General features: G+C 40.6%; 1 protein-coding gene across 14 annotated transcripts in view; it reads right to left on the reverse strand.

Annotated features, from left to right (window-relative positions):
* Positions 1–638: 638 nt before the first annotated feature.
* LOC122624185 (cAMP-specific 3',5'-cyclic phosphodiesterase) overlaps positions 639–17,973 on the reverse strand; it is a 99,421-nt gene continuing 82,086 nt past the window's right edge. For 6 of the 14 annotated variants that reach the window (XM_043803644.1, XM_043803648.1, XM_043803649.1 and 3 more), the window contains 10 exons: positions 14,987–15,025; positions 8,392–8,496; positions 6,617–6,803; positions 6,299–6,392; positions 3,185–3,525; positions 2,820–3,084; positions 2,588–2,702; positions 2,362–2,524; positions 1,898–2,266; positions 639–1,736 (listed from right to left, as the gene is read on the reverse strand). In XM_043803644.1, the coding sequence (XP_043659579.1) occupies positions 1,533–1,736; positions 1,898–2,266; positions 2,362–2,524; positions 2,588–2,702; positions 2,820–3,084; positions 3,185–3,525; positions 6,299–6,392; positions 6,617–6,803; positions 8,392–8,496; positions 14,987–15,025 (1,882 nt within the window). In that variant the 3' untranslated portion in view covers positions 639–1,532. Of the gene's footprint in view, positions 1,737–1,897; positions 2,267–2,361; positions 2,525–2,587; positions 2,703–2,819; positions 3,085–3,184; positions 3,526–6,298; positions 6,393–6,616; positions 6,804–8,391; positions 8,497–11,183; positions 11,608–14,986; positions 15,026–17,973 lie in introns of those variants that run through there. The other 8 variants (XM_043803646.1, XM_043803651.1, XM_043803653.1 and 5 more) reach the window with 5 other exon arrangements.

The raw sequence follows: 17,973 nt of genomic DNA on the forward strand, positions 1-17,973 counted from the left end.
TTGGTGGTGTTTGCTTTGTAAATTGTGTGTGGCCTCTGCCACAGTGGCCAGTTGCCAGTTATGTATGTTTGTTCACTAAATTCATGAAAGCTCCTTCTCTTTCTTGTCCTGGTGTCTTGTCTCTTTCGTTTTTAATTTGTGTGGCTCAGTAAGTAGCTTAGTAACTAGTAAAATAATGGTATAAGTAATATATAGCGAAAAATATTTGCGAAGACAGCGTTTGAAATTATTTTCGGTTTATCTCTCTATGTTTTCTTCTGTCTCCTTTCATTCTCTTCTGGAAGCAAACTAAATTGCAATTTAAATTGAAAATTGAAATGGAAATTCTTTAGCTAATTGTACAATAGTTTTTCTCTTTCCGTTTTTCCTCCTTTTCCACTTAGTTCCCTATTTATGTGTGTTTTTGGCTTTGTTTTCATTTTAGTTTAGCTGCAACATGTGCTAGCCGCTTGATTTAAATTCGAGTCCAACATTTAAATTATTTACAAATAATATTAAAAAAAATATTTATATCATATATATTACTATACAACTACAGTCTGGCTGTAGACTGTTCCTTTCATCATTCTCTTTTGTTGTTTAGGGTTTTGGGTTGCTGATTTAGATATAGATTTAGAATTAAATTGGTTTCAACTCGGTTGGCTTTCAATTTTGGTTTAATTCACTGGGTTCTTACACTTTACATGGTTGATTTTCTTTCGCTTCTATCGCTGTGGTCTAAATTATAAAAAACTCCATGTGCTGCTGTTATCAGTTTATCAGTTAGATCTAGCGTTATCAATCAAGTAAAATAAATCTGTTTGGGGCATGCAAAACATTAAAAACTTAATAACTTCTCTTAAGCTAGGTCGTATTAATTATTCCTTTTCGTTTGCCTGATTCTCTGCGTTAAATATTTCACTTTAGTCAATGGATTAAAAGAGGAGACTCTGCTAAGGGGCTTCCTCTGATTGATATACTACTTCAGATGAATTTGACAAAAATCATTTACCTACACATGCAACAAAAATTGTATATATAAAGGGGAGGGGTAAGAGAGGGTTTCTTAGGGTTTGGGGCGGGAGTTTTGGTATCGTCTTATTATTACTTATCAATTTTTTTCTCATTATCTTTGCTTTGTCTTGAATTTAGTGTGTCTATGTGTTTAACAATATGTACTTATTGATTTTTCTTAGTTAGCTCTGCCTCCTCCTCCTTTTTCAGTGTATTTTCAACATCAATCTCGGGTTCCATTAAGTAAACTTCTAATTTCCTTTGTCGATTTTCTCTAGACTTTAAAGGTTTAATGGTAGTTTTGCTATTGCTGTTTGGATTTTTGTATGCATTTAAACATTGGTTTAATATTTCCTTACTTGGGTTTTTTTTGTATTTTTTTTTTTGCATTTTTCCAAGAGTTTTTCTTTGTTTTTTTGTTTGTTTTTCGTTTTAGGTTTTTGTTTGGTTTTTTTTTGTGTTAATAGTAGTCACTAACGTAATAGGAAAAAGTTGTGAGCCTTTTCCTGTAATTTGCGATAAATTCCCACGACTCTCCGTCACATTCCACCGTGTTGCGGTTGGTTTTGGCAGCCACCCGTTCTAGGTGCCACTCCCCCGCCTGCACCGCCACCGCCACCAGCCCCGCTTAGCGCGGAGGCGGCGGTGGTTCCGGTGGTGCCAGTGGTGGTGCTCTCGCCACCACTCTCGTCGCCCTCCTCCAGCTCGGCGAGGTTTTCCTGGTCGGACTCCTCAAGGGTTACCTATTTGTAACACGAAATGCATCAATGTTATTGCGTGACTTATTGTGACTTTCATTTGGTACTTGAACTCAGAACTGACACGGATTTGAAAGGAAAATCTACGCCCCCTATATTACCGGGTCAGTAACTGATTTGTGTACTACCACGGGAAGGATGCTCACTTGAAAGCGTATCCTGTCCTCCTGCGGATTCTCATCGACGCCCGATGGCGGCGGCGAAGGCGGTATCATGCTCTGGTAGTAGTCTCTGTTCTCTTCAAGCGTGTCGAGTATATCCTGGGCATCCGGGTGCACCAGGTCCGCCCAGGTCTCCCAAAGTGGGTGGACGATGTAGTCGATGAAGCCCACCTGCGACTTCTCGATGGTGGCATTGTGGCGATCGCACATGGGACTGATGTCCATGCCCGATTCGCGCTCCTTGTCGCCCTGCAGGAAGAACTCCTCCATGAGCAGGGCTACCCAGCGCTTGTAAAGCGGCAGCGGCTTGGTGGGATTGCTCAGATCGGCGCAGTGCACCAGATTCTCAAGCACCTATCGGGAAAGAGTGAAAGAGTTAGTTAGTTGGTGTTAGTGGGTATAGTGTTAGCAGAACGCATGACCCCCAAGGGCAAAGGGGCACCACTCACCTGTATGCGGTCGGTGTAGTTGTCCAACAGCAGTACGCCGGAACCGGCCACCTTCTTGGTTTCCACCATTGTCTTCAGGTCGGCCAGCAGACTCATGTGCTTGGACATGTCCGTGGACAGCACAATATCAATAACCATTTTCCTCAATGTTTGGCGTTGTTTCCTGCACACGAAAGACATTAATTATACATATATTGAATTATCAATCTGAATATAATGAACTCACTTTTGCATATTACAGAATATATCACATCCTTGATTTTGTAATAATTTAAAGGCAACAGCTAAATGATGATTTTCCAAAACAGATTCGTCATTGTACATTAATGCTAGTTCGGAACCTGTGGCAAAATGGAAATGTTGCATAATTAGTAATTTCAGTAATTATCAGACTGATTTGATTTTGTGTGTGACTGATGTGCCAATTGGCATGGCTCGCAAACTAAAGGAACACGCACTTGAGTTAACCAAGAACTGATTGGTTAAGCCGGGATGATCAACATCGTGGATGCAAGCGGCGAACAGCGCCCCGCCCACTTCGAGCGGTGTGAATACGCCCTCCAGCGCCGGTGTATTGAGTAGCACGTTGGTGCTTTGGGTCACGTCGGCGGCATGCAGCGAATTGTGAAACGGATTGTCTTTGACGTAGTGGTCCTCCAGAGTAGACATAAAGTTAAGAAAAGTTTTCGGTGGTATCATAAGACTGGTCAGTAATTCTCTACTCTGTGGGGTGAAAAGTAAACAAAAACAGAAGGAGAAGTTAGTTACATTGTACAAGTACATTGCTGGTATTATTTTCGTTCCGTTCCGTTTCGTTTCGCACCTGAAATATGGTGTATGCCACACAGGTGAGCGGTCGATTGACGCTGAACTCGCCGATGCTGAATATCTGAATGCCCCAGGTGTCCAGTTCGCCGAGCAGGGTGCCCAGCTCATTTTCCCTGGGTGTCTCCACACCGAAGGTGGGCAGCCGTTCGCCGGTGAAGCTGTTCGTGTGCGACAGTGGCCTCTTCACGCCGCTGATCTGCGACATGGGCGGGCCGCGCGGCGAGCGGGAGCGCGCATACTGTCCGGCGGACTGCTGACCAGCGGCTGCGTTGGCGGCCACCAGCTCCGGGTTATCCTCCACGCGCAGCGACGGCAAGTCGAACTCCTGCTGCTTGTCTGCAAACGAATGGAGCAAAAATCCATGTTGAATAGGTGAATTAAGTTTACAGTCTTATATATAATATTCCATTCATGATATTAATTTTTTGAAAATAACACCCGCTGTGTGGTACAGAGCATACTAACTCAAGCATCACCGTCTGCCACAAACACACATGTGCTAGGCAGCTGATCTATACATCTACTACCCTACATCTGCATATTTCTATAACCGAATGGCAGCGAAATGTGGGCCAAGCAGAAGGATGTGGAGCAGCGACCCAAGTCCTTCAACTCGCATTGCTCAGGGCCTTTCTTCTCACTCGGTGCTTAAATAGCCATATAAATATTCAAGCGTTCGACGGCAAACAAGCAAAACTTTTGCAGTTTCCCATTCAAAATTCCATTGCCTACTTTTTGGGGGCCGCAGCCCTTAACCCCTCGCTGCCCAATTGTTTTTGTGTTTGTCGCTGTTTGTGGCATGAAGAGCAAATTCAAATTGCCTGTGCATAAATTAATATTCATTTCAAATTCCAAATTGCGTTGAATTCTCGTTTGCCGGTGCAAAACTAAAAACTTAAAACTACACACATAAAACATAAATAACCAGGCAATGGGGTTGCTCTCTCTGCCGCTTCGGTGTTTCCATGGATGGGTTTTATTTGCGGCAGGATTGTGTCCTTTTAATGTGTCCCATGTTTTCTCACATTTGATCAATTGGTGCAAGCCTGTACTTAAAGCACAATTTAAAGGCATTAAAGTCAAGTTTTTTTTTGGTTTTCAATCCTTGCGAGTTTTTCTTCGCATGCTCCAAAATCTTTTCCCTTCAAGGGAAAATTTATTCACCTGATATGTGTGACAGAATCTTGTTTTGCATATGCTGTCCTCACTTTCTCTTCGAATTCTTTTTTCTTTTTGAGATTTTTCTGTTCCTAGGGCGAATTTCAGGTGCTGAAATCTGTTTTGGTCCGCCATAATTTTTTTGGGCCATCTCCCTACCCACCCTCCACCTTCCTCCTTTCTTCCTTCCTTTTTTTTTGACTTTCGAGGTCGAGTCTTCTGTTTCAAATGAAGTGTTACAAATGGACATTAGGCAGCCGTGTGTGTGTGTGGGGTTTTTTTTGCTGTGTGTATCCCCCAAATGCGATTTTATGCTTGATAAACTACGCCAACAACAAGTTAGTTGGCTTAGGCCTGGAAATTCTAGAGAAAAGGTAGGTTTAGATCCCGAGAAGGTCACTATATCCCCCGGCTGGTGTTCTCTCCCCCCACCCCCCACTCGTCCCTTGGCCACTCTTTCAGTGGCTGCTCAGTGAAGCAGAAATATGGACAAATGTGCAAATATGCCCGATATCCTTTCGCTCCCTCTGTTCCCACTTTTTTCCTACGCTTTTAACTCCTTTTTTGTTGCTTTTTGACTAGGTGCGGCCCCTTTGTTTGTCCACGCTAACGCCACGCCTACCGCCCACTTTGCACCGAAAAAAATAATTTTAGATACGAAGACATATGTAGGGCTAACTGCATTAGGTTGATAAATGGCAAACTCTTATATTATCAGTCGTTGAAAATGTTCTACTTTTGGTTCTTGATTTTCTCTAAATCAGAAGCCATAGTTTCATATTGAATTTGTTATCTGTGTAGACGAGCGGTCACTTTTTAAACCTCGATTGTATTCCCGTTGCCGCACAAAGTGCCACCAAAGTGGCTTTCCGCAGGACCATCGGGGAAAAGCGGAAAGTGGGCGAAGAAGAAGGGAAAAATGGGGAAAACTTTTCGGGGAAAATGAGGAACGGCAGTGCGCGTGCATGGGTCTCCGCTTTGGGGGATTGGCTCGCAGGTTAAACAATGAAATTTCCACTTCATCTGTTTTTATGCTGCTCTGCATAATTTCATTTTGCACTTTCAATTCGAGAAAAATTGGGCACAAATAACGATAGACTTCCTTTTTTTTACCCTAATTAAAATCAATGCACGAATACTAGTCTTCAAAATTTTTCAAAACCATCTATGCTGTTTTTTTAAGCTTGTCTAGATTTAAAGAGCGCTACCTAGAAACATCTAATAAATATAAAAAATAGATTAAATACTTGTTCAAGGGTATTATTGCCTCGAACAGTTTCAGGCGGTTTAGATCCTGGATTTGCATAATTTTTTTTTTAGTTTTTCCGCTCTATTTTGTTGGCTCTGTAGCGCAGATGGATGGCTTGAGGCTTTAGCCACTTGAACTCCATTCTTCTGCCCTTTCGCGCTGCGGTGGCTAATGCGATTTTATTGCATACTTTGGCGAGCCGAGCAGCTAGAAATATACGGAATACGGAAAAGTACGAAAAACTACAGGGCGCGAGACGAAGACAGGCCGAAAAACAAATTGCAGCCAGCGAAAGTTAAAGCCGCAAAACATCTTGAATAACTTTGGGGCCTCGAATGCGTTGGCATCAGCGGGCTCAGGGGCTTTTGATGGGCTAAGTCATAGTTTGTGGCGTCGGTGAGGCGGCGGAATCGCAAATAAGGGGTTAAATAGAATGGGGGTAAATAGAATAGGAAATCCACGGGAAATGATTCGAGCGCTGGGATTGTTTTGCAAAAAGTTTGCCGTGAAATGAGTTTCCATCTGAAAACGGATCGATGGGGGGATTTCAGTTGAAGTTGCTTCAGTAGAATAAAAGCTTGAGAGGAGTAATGGGTTGGCAGGAGCGCAGTAATCTAATTTAAATTTAAATACATACATTTAAGAAGTATCGATGAATAACGCAAAAGGGGTACGTATAACTAGCATATCGAAGAAACTCACCCAAAAAAGTGGAACATATATATTCGGAAATCTGATTTCCCGATCTGCTGGACTCGCTGAAGTGCGACAGCTCCTTGTTGAGCATGCGTTTGAACTGAAACGGTGAAAGTTTCGATTAAGTTAAGTTATGCATATGAATGAGGCTGAGATTAAGACTAACAATCGCTTTCAATGACTTGGCTTCGAACTTAAAAGGCATGAGAAACTTTACTCGATAGCAAAACATTTCGTAATGTAACAAAAATTAAATATATCTGTAATCTGTATTCGCCGTAACTTGAATGTGAAGAAGTGAGTGTGAGTGAGTTGAGATCGTACCTTGAGCGAGGCCATGTCGGAGACGCTGCGATGGGTCTGGATGGTCTCCAGCTGGTCGAGGCACCAGTCCAGCTCCTCGATGGTGTCGGTGGCCAGGCGGGTGTAGGCCTCCTCGCCCTGGGACAGCGGGGCTCCTTGGGGGTTTCCCGATCGCGAGGCCGACGAGGATTGGTTGGGCCGCCTGGATCTTGATGGATTAATACACAGTTTCCACACACACACACACGCACACAGAGAGAGGGGGATTGGGAAATGGGCGGGAGGTAGGCGGTTGGTTTCGGGGTGCAGATACAACAAACGAACAGAATCATCAAACAAACAAACAAACAAACAAACGAATCAACAAACAATCGAACAAACATTTAAGGGAGCATGGTAAGCAAATATGGAATTTTAGTGGATTTAATTGGGCAATAGTTGTTCAAAATCAAAACAGGGGGTAGGGAGTGGGGTGTGAGGAGCATGGAGCATGGAGCATGGAGCATGGATGGTTATGGAATGTCACGTTGCACGGTGTGGGTGTGGGTGTGGCAGGAGGAGAACACGACATTTAGATTTGTGAATTTGCAAAAGTATCGGTGACACACATAGACACATATGGAAATGGCAAAATCAGAAAGAGAGTTAGAGAGAGAGAGAGAGCGAGAGAAAGCGGAAGAAAGAGAAAAAATATTTATATTTGTGAATTTTCATCATTTTTTGGGGGGTTTATCTTTCTATTTACAGCAATCACTGCAAGTCAGGGGGTCAAGGGGGTTAATAGGGGCCAGGGGGCTGCAGGGGGTTAAGGTTAGGTGTTGGGTTATGTGCTTTAACCCATTTCTGCAAGGCGTGCATCTTTCTAAACAACCAAATGGATTTATTTACAATTAATTATATGATTAAAAGTGTTATTGACGTTTTGGGGTTACTATTAGAGGAAATTGATTTAATTTAAATAACATTTGTTTATGTTGTTTATAAATTTGTTGATATCATTTCTTTAAATATGTATGTATGCTCGTATCAAAACAACTAACTTATAAGCAGCAAACAACAAGACATGTTTTTTTTGGTTTTGTGGTTGAGCAAACAAATTAGTAATTGTTCCTTGGAAAATTGACTTTTCATAGCTTCTCAACAGAAATGCTCTCTAAATTTACGTTTTGCGCCATGAATATGAATATATTCCACGAAAATATGCGTATAAAATTCTTTTTCTGTCCCACTTGTTTTTGGCGATATACTTGGCGATATTTTTGGAACATTTCGCGTCATCTGTGAAAAGTTGGGGGTTTTATCGAATGCCGTGTTTGTTAGTGTGTACCTCCAACCTTTCGTAGGGTTCTATTTATATTTTTTCATTTAATCTATATGTGTTTTTGTTTTTTCCGCACTTTTTTATGGACCGACCATCAAAAGTTATTGTTGGATGCGAGTGTTATTTTGTTTGTTGTCATTGTGGTCGCTGCTTTTGATTAATTAAAGTGTGAGACGACAAAAAACACACACCAAGACCAGAGAGGCAGGGAGAGAGAGAGACAGAGAGGGAAAGAGAGACAGAGAGAGAGGGGGAGAGTGAGTAGGTTAGGGCGAGCAGAGAGCAGGCGGCAGCACACATAGGGGTTAAGGGGTTAGGGGGTTAAGGGGGGGTTAAAACAGAGTGAGATTTCATATTTTTTCGGGGTCAAGTACATTGCATATACATAGTACACAACAAATTGAATGCCTCCCGGGGGTTGAGGGGGGGTTTGGGGGGTGGTAAAAGGGGCGTGTCAAGGTCACAATACACTTACTTGTTTGATGCTGGAACATTTGTCAGACTTAATAAATTGTTGCGCACTGAACGTAAGCTGGCTAAAATTTGGGCGAAAGGCGTCACAATGAGATCCTCGCCATGGCTGCAAAAAAGGTGAAAGAAAGTGTAGAGAAGTGTGGAATATTATTAGTTTGCATTGAAATGTATAATCATATTCTTCAAAATAAGCTAAGCCCAATCAAGAAGAAAAGCCGTGTTAAGCCATGCAATTAAATTACCCATTACAAAGTATATACATATCTAAGCATTTAAAATAAATTAAAAACTTGCTTATAATAAGAAAAGGTTTCCAGTATTGCACAAGAATGGTTTGACCAAAACGTCGTGCATAAAAATGCATTAACCAATTTGAATATTTCCCTTTGAAGTAAAGAATACTACGTATATGCACATAATGAAACATAATGATATTAGGTACCATAGATTTCCTTTGAATATTGCAAATAAACAATATAATAGAAACTGATCTTTAAATATCTCAACAAATAGCATTTGAACAGCATTTTGCAGGGCGATATTAACACCCATTGATGTTTTCCGCATTACGCTGTAATTTGCCATAATAATTGCAAAATGTGTTTGGAAACATATAAAAGTCGGTCAACCAAATCCTCTTACATCGTACAAGATTCTAAGGCTCTTTGATGCATTGCCAAAAGCTGCGAAAACAAGACCATAAATAACACCAAGAATTTTAAACGAAAAATTTGCTAATTTATTTAAATTTCTCTCTCTCTTTTTTTTTGTTTTTGCTGTATTTTGTTGAAACTATGTAATTTGTTTGGCACTCATTTTGAGTAGAATTTAAATGGCAAAATGTTGTGAAAATCGATAACGTTGCTCTAAAAAAGGTCAGTGAATGTCCTCAAATAAAAAAAGACAAGCGAAAAGGGACGCCATGGCGACGGCCAAGTTTCGGTTTTTATCCGCCGCCTTTTTTATGCTGAAAATTCCACGCAAATTGCGGAAAACATGTAGAAATAAATCGGGACTCGAAGGACATTCGAGGCGTGGGCGTGGCCCATGGGCCGGACTTTTCCACTTGGCAAAGTGGCTGAGATTTTTGCGCTGTGTGCCAAAAATAAAACAAAAGGAAGCCGAAGCCGAGAATGTACGAAGAAATACCGAGAATCGCATTGGGCAGAAACAAGGAGACACGAAGCACGTTGACAAACAAAAAATGGCATAAATAATTAAGTATAAAAAGCGAACACATATAGACAGATGTGTGTTTAGTAATGTATGTGTATATGTATATTGCGTATTATTAAGTTGCGGGGGCGTTCACATCGATGGCGTCACGAATTGGTAGACAAATTAAACGCAGTGAAACGGCGCCAAAGAATTTAAATGAAAATTAATTGAAAGCAGAACGTCAGGGATGGGCAATATTTGCTATCATCTCACTAAATTAAAGATAAGCATTAGACAGACCAAAGCATACAAGTCGCCTTTAAGCCGCCAATAATTCCCTCAATTTCCATTTAGTCCAATTAGCAGAAACGAATATCGAAAAAGGCGGTGAGTGAAATGAAGTGTGAGCTCGCAAAGTGCCATTGAGTGATATTTTAATGTGGTAAAATGGAAAAGTTGACCTCCTTTGCGGCCACAATTACAACAACGAAGAGCCAGCAAGAACGGCCTATTGCAATTCACATTTGTGGCCACTTTTTTCCCTTCTCTCATCGCCTGTCTCACGCTATTTGCTTAACACACTTGCGTTCGGTTTCCCTGACTTTTGGCACGTCGCCTATAGCATGAAAATCGGCCAGAAAAATCGTGCCAGACATTATCCATCGATAAGCGAACCGAGCGCACAGCCGAACAACTCTGGAAAACGGCGGGAAATTTGAGCGAGCATTCAAAACAAATGGGTTTGTCTGCTTTTGTACTTGAAGAACTTTCATGATGGTTAATTTTTTTGTTGACGCTGATTTGTCATTTCGTTTAAAGACATTCTGGGGGTGCGTCCACCCCTGAATATTTCTTATTATTTCTTATTATTCCTGTGCCATTTCGCCAGCTATTTCGGTGTATTTATACTGCGACGCATTTTCAACACGCCCCCCAGAGATCGCCTCTTTAGTTAAAAACACAGCGTGACTCATCAAAAGAATAATAGATAATAATAATACATGAAAAACGATGTAAATAACTAAATTTTAATCACATTCTATTGTTGCATGTCAACTATTTGAAGCAAAATGAGAAATCCAAACGGATTCTTGGAAATTGGACAGTTGAACTCATATTTCTTATATTGACATCCACTAAAAGCCTAGTGACAAAGGAATACAAAAATGCGTATAATTTCTGGGAATTCGGTGGGAAATATATCTTTGAAACGCAATGACATTCACTCAAATTGAAATAAAAAGTCTTTAGCCAAACGTTTTTTGTCATATTGAGGAAGGGAATTCCCCGCAGTACGCAGAAAATCAATGTCTGTGGCAATAAAATGTAAATTCAAATGAAAATGAAAAATTAATATATCAGAAAGGGTATATGTAAAAAACCAAAGCTCAGCCAACATATTGGCATAGAAATAAACGCGAGCCAAAGATCATAATTAATGGAGGCACATATAGAAGACACGCGGCCTGTTGGATGTCATTAAAATTGAAATTGGCTGTATTTTTCGATAAATATGTATTTCGAGAGATACGTGTACGTATATCTATAGAAAAGGCAAAACTATTTTGAGAGCTGGCCATAAATGGCCCTGATCGGGCCAGTCTATATCCAGTATATCCCTTGATATTCATGTACCTGCGCTGTGACTTGATGGAGAACATGTTGTCCCGATCGTTGAGAATGGTCACAGCCAAATCGTCCTGCATTATCGAGGGTATCATGTTGAAAAAACTATGCACTCGCGGCAGAGACTGCGACGATGCTGAGTTTTTGTTTAGCATTTTGCTAGATTTTTGCACAATTTAAAACCAAACAAAAAAACCAAAAAAATCAAATAAAATAAACGCAATGTTTATAGATGAAACGAGATTAACAATCACTTTTTGCCCCCATGGGCCCACTAGTCCGAAATTCTTTTCTCCGCTTGATTAAAGTCTTGTAAGTCGCCTGTTATTGTTTAGTTCTTCTGTGATTGAAGCAATCGCTTGGATTTTTGTGTTTGAGATTTCCGCGGCTAGTTTGAGATTTTTTCGAAATTTCCACGAGCAACCGCAAAACGAGAATGAAGCGCGTCCCGCGGCAGAAAAATACAGAAATCAGAAAACACAGTGGCCAAACACACGTAAAAGAAAAATTATCGTAGACGAGTCTCGCGAGAGCAGAGCGCACAAATTATATTCAACTTATAAAAAAAGGGGAAAAAAAAAGAAAAAATATTTCTACTTGTCGCTCGTGAGAGTGTTTTTTTTCGTATTTTCATCTCGCTTAAGATTTCAGCTTGCTTTTCATCTTCATCAGGCGAACAGAGCGGCAGTTGCTCAATTATGGGGATACAGGGTGCATATAAATTTGATAAATGCCATACTTTCAAATCCGTTTGTAAAGCAAATGATAACCAAATAAATACTGAATGCAAAAATGACTAGAGAACTGTTTGGACTGCTTGGTCTACACTTTGACGAGACACCCTGTTTTTGGGAATACGTCCTTCTCTGGCACTTCATCATTATTATCAGCGGCGTCGTCATAGGCAACGCAACTATAATCATGATGAACATTCGGAATGAGAAAAGATAGCTACGCTCAAATAATTTAATTTTCATTTGCAGTGCCCACCCCCCACCCCCATTTCCCTTACCTACCCTTCCCTGCTACCAGCGCTTTTCCCATCGCACTTACCTACGCTAATGCTTAATAAATCCCCCCTCTCTATTTTCGCTGTTGTTGGCTTCAATCGCTGCTTAATATTAATAGTATTAATATTCTTGTTGTTTTTGCATCCGCAGCTGTTGGCATTTGATTAACGCTCATTAGCGGGAGCAACGAAAAAAAAAAAATCCAAACAGCGTCCACATTCATTTTTAAATACGGCAATGATTTTAATATCTTTCGCATGATAGGGGAAAATGTATTAAAGAAAGAAGAAAACGAGGGCGTGCTGAGAAAATTGAAATAAAAAGCGTAGCAGTAGAGAATAATGTTACAAGAATTCTAATAATACACTTTCAATGAGCGATTTTTGATTTTTTATATTTGCCTTCGCAGCACTTAAGCTTATAACTGATAACTGGGTAATGAGGACCACATTACTCATGCGCACCGTGCGCCGAAATGGGCTTTTGAATGGCTTTGCATTTATTGCATTGACTGAGCGAATGATTGCAGTCATTACATGGCTTCAACGACGTCTAATCTATACACATTCAAAATCTGTCAAACGATTCATAATGCACTCAATAAATCAAATCTAAGTGTTTATATATTCACACCACAACTGAAAATGAATTAACGTAAAAGCTTTGAATTCGTTAGGAATAAAGATATTGCACTGAAGATATAATTCGAATTAAATCCTATTTTTCTGCAGTGCACTCATAAACAAAAGCTTACTCCAGTCGAGTGCCTGAGCAATTCGAATAAACATTCTCGGGGGAATATCTTCGGGCATTTGTCTTAATCTGACTGATGCCAGAGACTTACGGAGATTTATGCAATCAAACAGTTTCTGACCACATTTCACATTTCACATTTAGCTGCCTTGAAAACTAGTCAACTAAAACTATAACCGTTTCAAATGTCCATTAATTTATTTAATACTTTGCTGCTCTAAATGTGTTAAGTGCGACTCTGGCCATACACTCAAAGTATTTTGTGCTAGAATTTGCAATGTACAGGGCGAAATGATATATTTGTGTTTCTGAAATAGAACAAATAGCTTTTTTACGAGCTAAAAAACGTCGTACCAATGCACCTTTATAAATAAATGCATTATATAAAGGTTTGAATGCCTCGGTGGAGGTTCAAAGTGCCTGTCGATCGGGGAAATATTTTATATTTGGCCCTTATTCGTTTTGGCTATATCATGGAAGAATGCACACCGAGCTGCCGATATTAAAGCACTTAATTTGCATTTCACTTTTGGCTCAGCTCAGCACAGCCATTTTCCATTTTCCGTTTTCCCCAGCCAGCCAGCCAGCCTGCCATTTCCATGCCACACACACACACACACACGCAGCTATAAAAAGGAATTTCTATTTTTTTCGCCGCTGGGTGTGAATGACAAATCTGCAATGTGCAATGCATTTTTCCCGTACATATATACTCAATATATATGTATTTGTATATACATGTGTGCGTATATAGCCTCTCACATATGTATATTAAAGCTAAAATTATGCGCCCGCAATCACGAGCACTCACGAATCATATTCAGGCACTCACAGTTGATTTTCTTTCTTTTTTTTTGAGGCAATTGAGGCACTGGCGGCAGAGCGAATTTAATGCACGGGAAAAATGTATTTTATTTAGTTGAAGATGAAGATGCTGATGCTGCTGCTGATGCTGCCTCATCTTGGGCCATATTTTATGGGGTTCGCGCTGTGGTTTTGGTCTTGTTTCGTGTGCCAGCGTCAGTGTCTTCGGTGTCACGCTGCGTATGAATAATGTGAGGAACGGGAACGCGATACGTATACGCCCGGTGGTACGGCACTGCATGTGGCAACTAGACTGCGACCACAGCGGGTGACTTTCGAGAGAGAGTTCCCCCTGATTGACTTCTGTCAGCAATTATTCCGTTTTATTTATTTTCTCTATATACATTTCTCTTGTTTTTTTTTTCGTGCTTCGACACTTGGGTACAGGAAATAGGAAATGTTTTTCATATTTAAATTAGCTTGGCCTGCACTCAATAATATGCCAGATGTCCGCGTCATTCGATGTGCGAAATTCCTCTGCAACTCGTGACTGTCGAAGACAAATCGCAATGACTCAACGATACGGACATGGCCAACATGTGAGCGTTATGAGGCGGCGAAAGATTCGATTCAAAGACGGGTAAAGTTCAAAGTTCATTGAACCAAGTAAGGGCTGGAGCATTTTGTTAGCCAAAAAGGAATATGTGCTGAGCCTACTACAAAGTATGAAATTTCCTGCTAAATAAGAAAAGAATAAAAGGAATTTTGAACTGAAAAAATATATATTCCTTATTTTACGTCCTTTTTAAAACTAGATTTAATACATTACCATTATTGCTTAAGCATACATGGAACGAACCCAAAACACTATGATTTAATCTATCAATAATTGCAAGCAAGCAAAGTAAACAAAAAAGAAAAAATGGTCAGGACCGTGGAAAACAATGGAAATCTATGATAAAATAGCTACAAATTACGCTTAATAGGTCCGCAAATAGAATTTCGCAATATAATTATATGTTATTATTGGGTACTTGGGTATTCAGGTAGTGAAACAAAAACGGCATGCAAATCACAAAATGCAGGACGACAATGGCAGAATGAAAACGACAACAAACATACAAACATCAAATGCAAAGGCGGGCAAGACATAACGATAGAGATAGATAGATTGATAGATAGATAGAGAGAGACGGAGAAAGAGAGAGAACGATATAGGCAGATCAGTTCTCTCGGCATACGTACGATCGGTCAACGAGTATAGAGGCTTCCTGTTCTTTAAACCTGGAAAAAGGGTTACAATCTTAATAAACAACGATAATACAGACAACAATCATAAGAATTGTGCTAAGTTTAGTGAAGGAAATAGCGGGAGTATAGGGGAAAACAATGGAAAACAGGGGAAAACAGGGGAAAACAGGGGAAACAGGGGTGAAATAAGCTGAAACTAGGGACAAATGTAGCCAACAATGAACGCAGGGAATAGGTGGTAAAATAAGAAGAAGGTAAAATCAAATCACAATCAAATATACAAATAAAAATACAAATACTCTTGAAACTTTTAATTAAACATATAACTCGAGCGTACTTCATTCTACAGGGAGTGTAAAACTGTTGAGCTCTTTGGGTTACAAATGGATACAAATGGAAACAAAGTTTACGTTGTTCAATATTGTTGTTACCTGAAGTCAGTAAAAAAGTCTGTGCACACCCGTGTAATAATTTGAATTGCATCCAGCTTTAGCCAAAACTGTTTGTGTTTCGAACCCACAACAGAAACGAAAAAACAAACAATTCATACACTGAAAAAACAACTTAATTTCGGATACACTAATGTTACATTTAATTATTGAAACTATGCATCACACTTGTTTAATCTCGAAGGCTGCAATTCAAGTAGGAAACCTTAATTTTCTCCCAGAAATAGTGTTATACAAATTAGGCATACACTCAATAGTTTGTGCGTTTTCTCAGCGTGTATTTTTCCCGAGAGACCAATTGATGCGTCACGTGCAGCCAAATGCTAAGTGAGCGAGCGGTGAAAACCGGGGGTTGAAAGCGGGCGCAAAAGTGGGGCGGCAATTCCCGACGACTTTCGCTGACGCAGACAATGACCCCGCCGCATAGATCAGTGCAAATCCAGCGTAATGACGTCATTCCAACACGTCACAACAAACAAACCAACTAACAGACAAACAGAATGTGGGGAGCCGAGAAGGAGCTGGGCTGCGCTGCGCTGCGGCTGCACAAAAGTCGAAGTTGAAGTGTTGACATTTAAGCACATGGCCAAAAGGACCCCCAGCCCCCAACCACCAGCCCCGCCCCTTTTGGCAGCCGACTTGGCCGCCCATTTGTCTCCTGCATTTAGAACTGTGTGTGTGCAAATGTCATTGGGCGCAAATAAAGGGGCGGGCAGTGCAAAGGCCCTTTACATAATAGGAGGTCAACTAATCGGACCTTTGGCGACATTACGTTATCTAACTTTGTTTTGTTTGGCAATTGAGAAGCTCGTAGGATTTATTTTGTACGACATTCGCTCGTTTGAACGTTGCATACTAATTATTTTCAATATTTATCATATTACTTTCACCGCATTCAATGCTGAATTGAAGCAGATATATAAAATCGTTTAACTTATTTGGATTTCCAGCACCTCCGTTCACCGCAGTTAACCCGAAACTAACCCACAAACACCGCAGAAGCCGAAATACAAGTTCCTTTGGCAACGCAACGAAAGGATTTCACATCCCTTTCCTGCAATCCCTTAAAACTCTTATTCCAATTCGGTTTCCATTTTGCTATCTCTCAGTAGTTTTTCCATCAGATTATAAAGTTAATGGCAACGCAAGTTGCAGCCATCAGCCAACAACCAACAGGATGAATTTCAAAAGGAATTTGCATGGTTGGTTGGACAAAAACTTTTTGGAGGGGGCCCAAGTCACCTGAGTCAGTCAGTTTTTGGGGATAAATTAGGGCCAGAATTTAAGATTTGACATGCGGGGGGCGGGGGGCGGGGGAAGGATTGGATATCCAGGAGCCCGGGGACTATTCCGCGTAGAAGAAATGCTCTGTTGAATCTATTAGCATTCCATCCTTTGTCTTGCTTTAGATGTATTTAAATTACTTTGATTTTCTAGTACGCTACTTTTTGTTTTTGTAGCGAACAAGTCTTGGAAATCCTACCCCACTGCAAGAATTGTTTTCGGCCATTTGCTGAAAACAATTCCACTTAACTGCATCTATTATTATTGTTGCCATGATTATTTTCTCGTTTTTCGGGCTGGCTGTCCGAAAATGTGAGATGGAACACCCCGATATGCCGACAACAAAATATTATGACTAATTGTGAGCTGTTTTGCTCAAATGACGACCTTGACATTTACACGGAACACAACAAAATCGCCAAATGGGCTGCTGGGCTGTAGGCTGTATGTGGGTGGTATGCAAGACAGAATATCGGACAGTCGGCTAATTATTTGTTATTAGTGTTGAAATCTTTATGAAACTTGGTCGTCAGTCAATGGTTTCAGTACTTGTGCATGGCGTTGTTCGCTCGGCATGGTGTTCGCTCAGCTCAGGATTCCCATTCCATCCATAAATACGTGTGTGTAATTGACAGCTCATCAGGAACATTGTTTGAAAGTGGCAGCCCCTAGAAATATTCCAACTTGATTGAAAGCAAACGCAGCGTGCGTTGAAAGGTGAAGATTGCCACTCCCTTCCCCCTCCCCTACTCTTTCCACCCACAAGTTTCCTTCTCTGGTTTTCCCACGACTCTTTCCCCAGGGGCAGAAAAGGCGGAAAGGCGGAAAAGAGGGACAGTTTGGCAGGCCGAAAAACTTTGAAGGCAGACAAAAGTTTTCGGCTTCCATGCCACATCGAAAACAAATGCAAATTGCGTTGCTGTCGCCTGCCAAAAACATTTGACCGTAAAGGGAAAACTACAACAACACCTGAGGAAAACCAACCACAGCAACAACAATGAGGATGGCCAAGAAGGTCGAACGACTGGGGAGCACCAAACGCCTATTTCAGCTAAAGTTGAGTTGCTTTTACTTGGAAGCATTTCACAACAGATACTACAAAGACTACAGGACCTTCAAATGTAATCTTTCATAATTTACAGTGTAAAACTTGAAATTTCAGCACTAAATATTACCTATTTTATTAACAGTGCTGTTTTTTTTTATAGATACATCTTATTAGCCATATTCTTGTGTGATTGAGTATTT

Source organism: Drosophila teissieri, chromosome X, assembly GCF_016746235.2.
Source record: "Drosophila teissieri strain GT53w chromosome X, Prin_Dtei_1.1, whole genome shotgun sequence".
NCBI classification, from domain to species: Eukaryota; Metazoa; Arthropoda; class Insecta; order Diptera; family Drosophilidae; genus Drosophila; species Drosophila teissieri.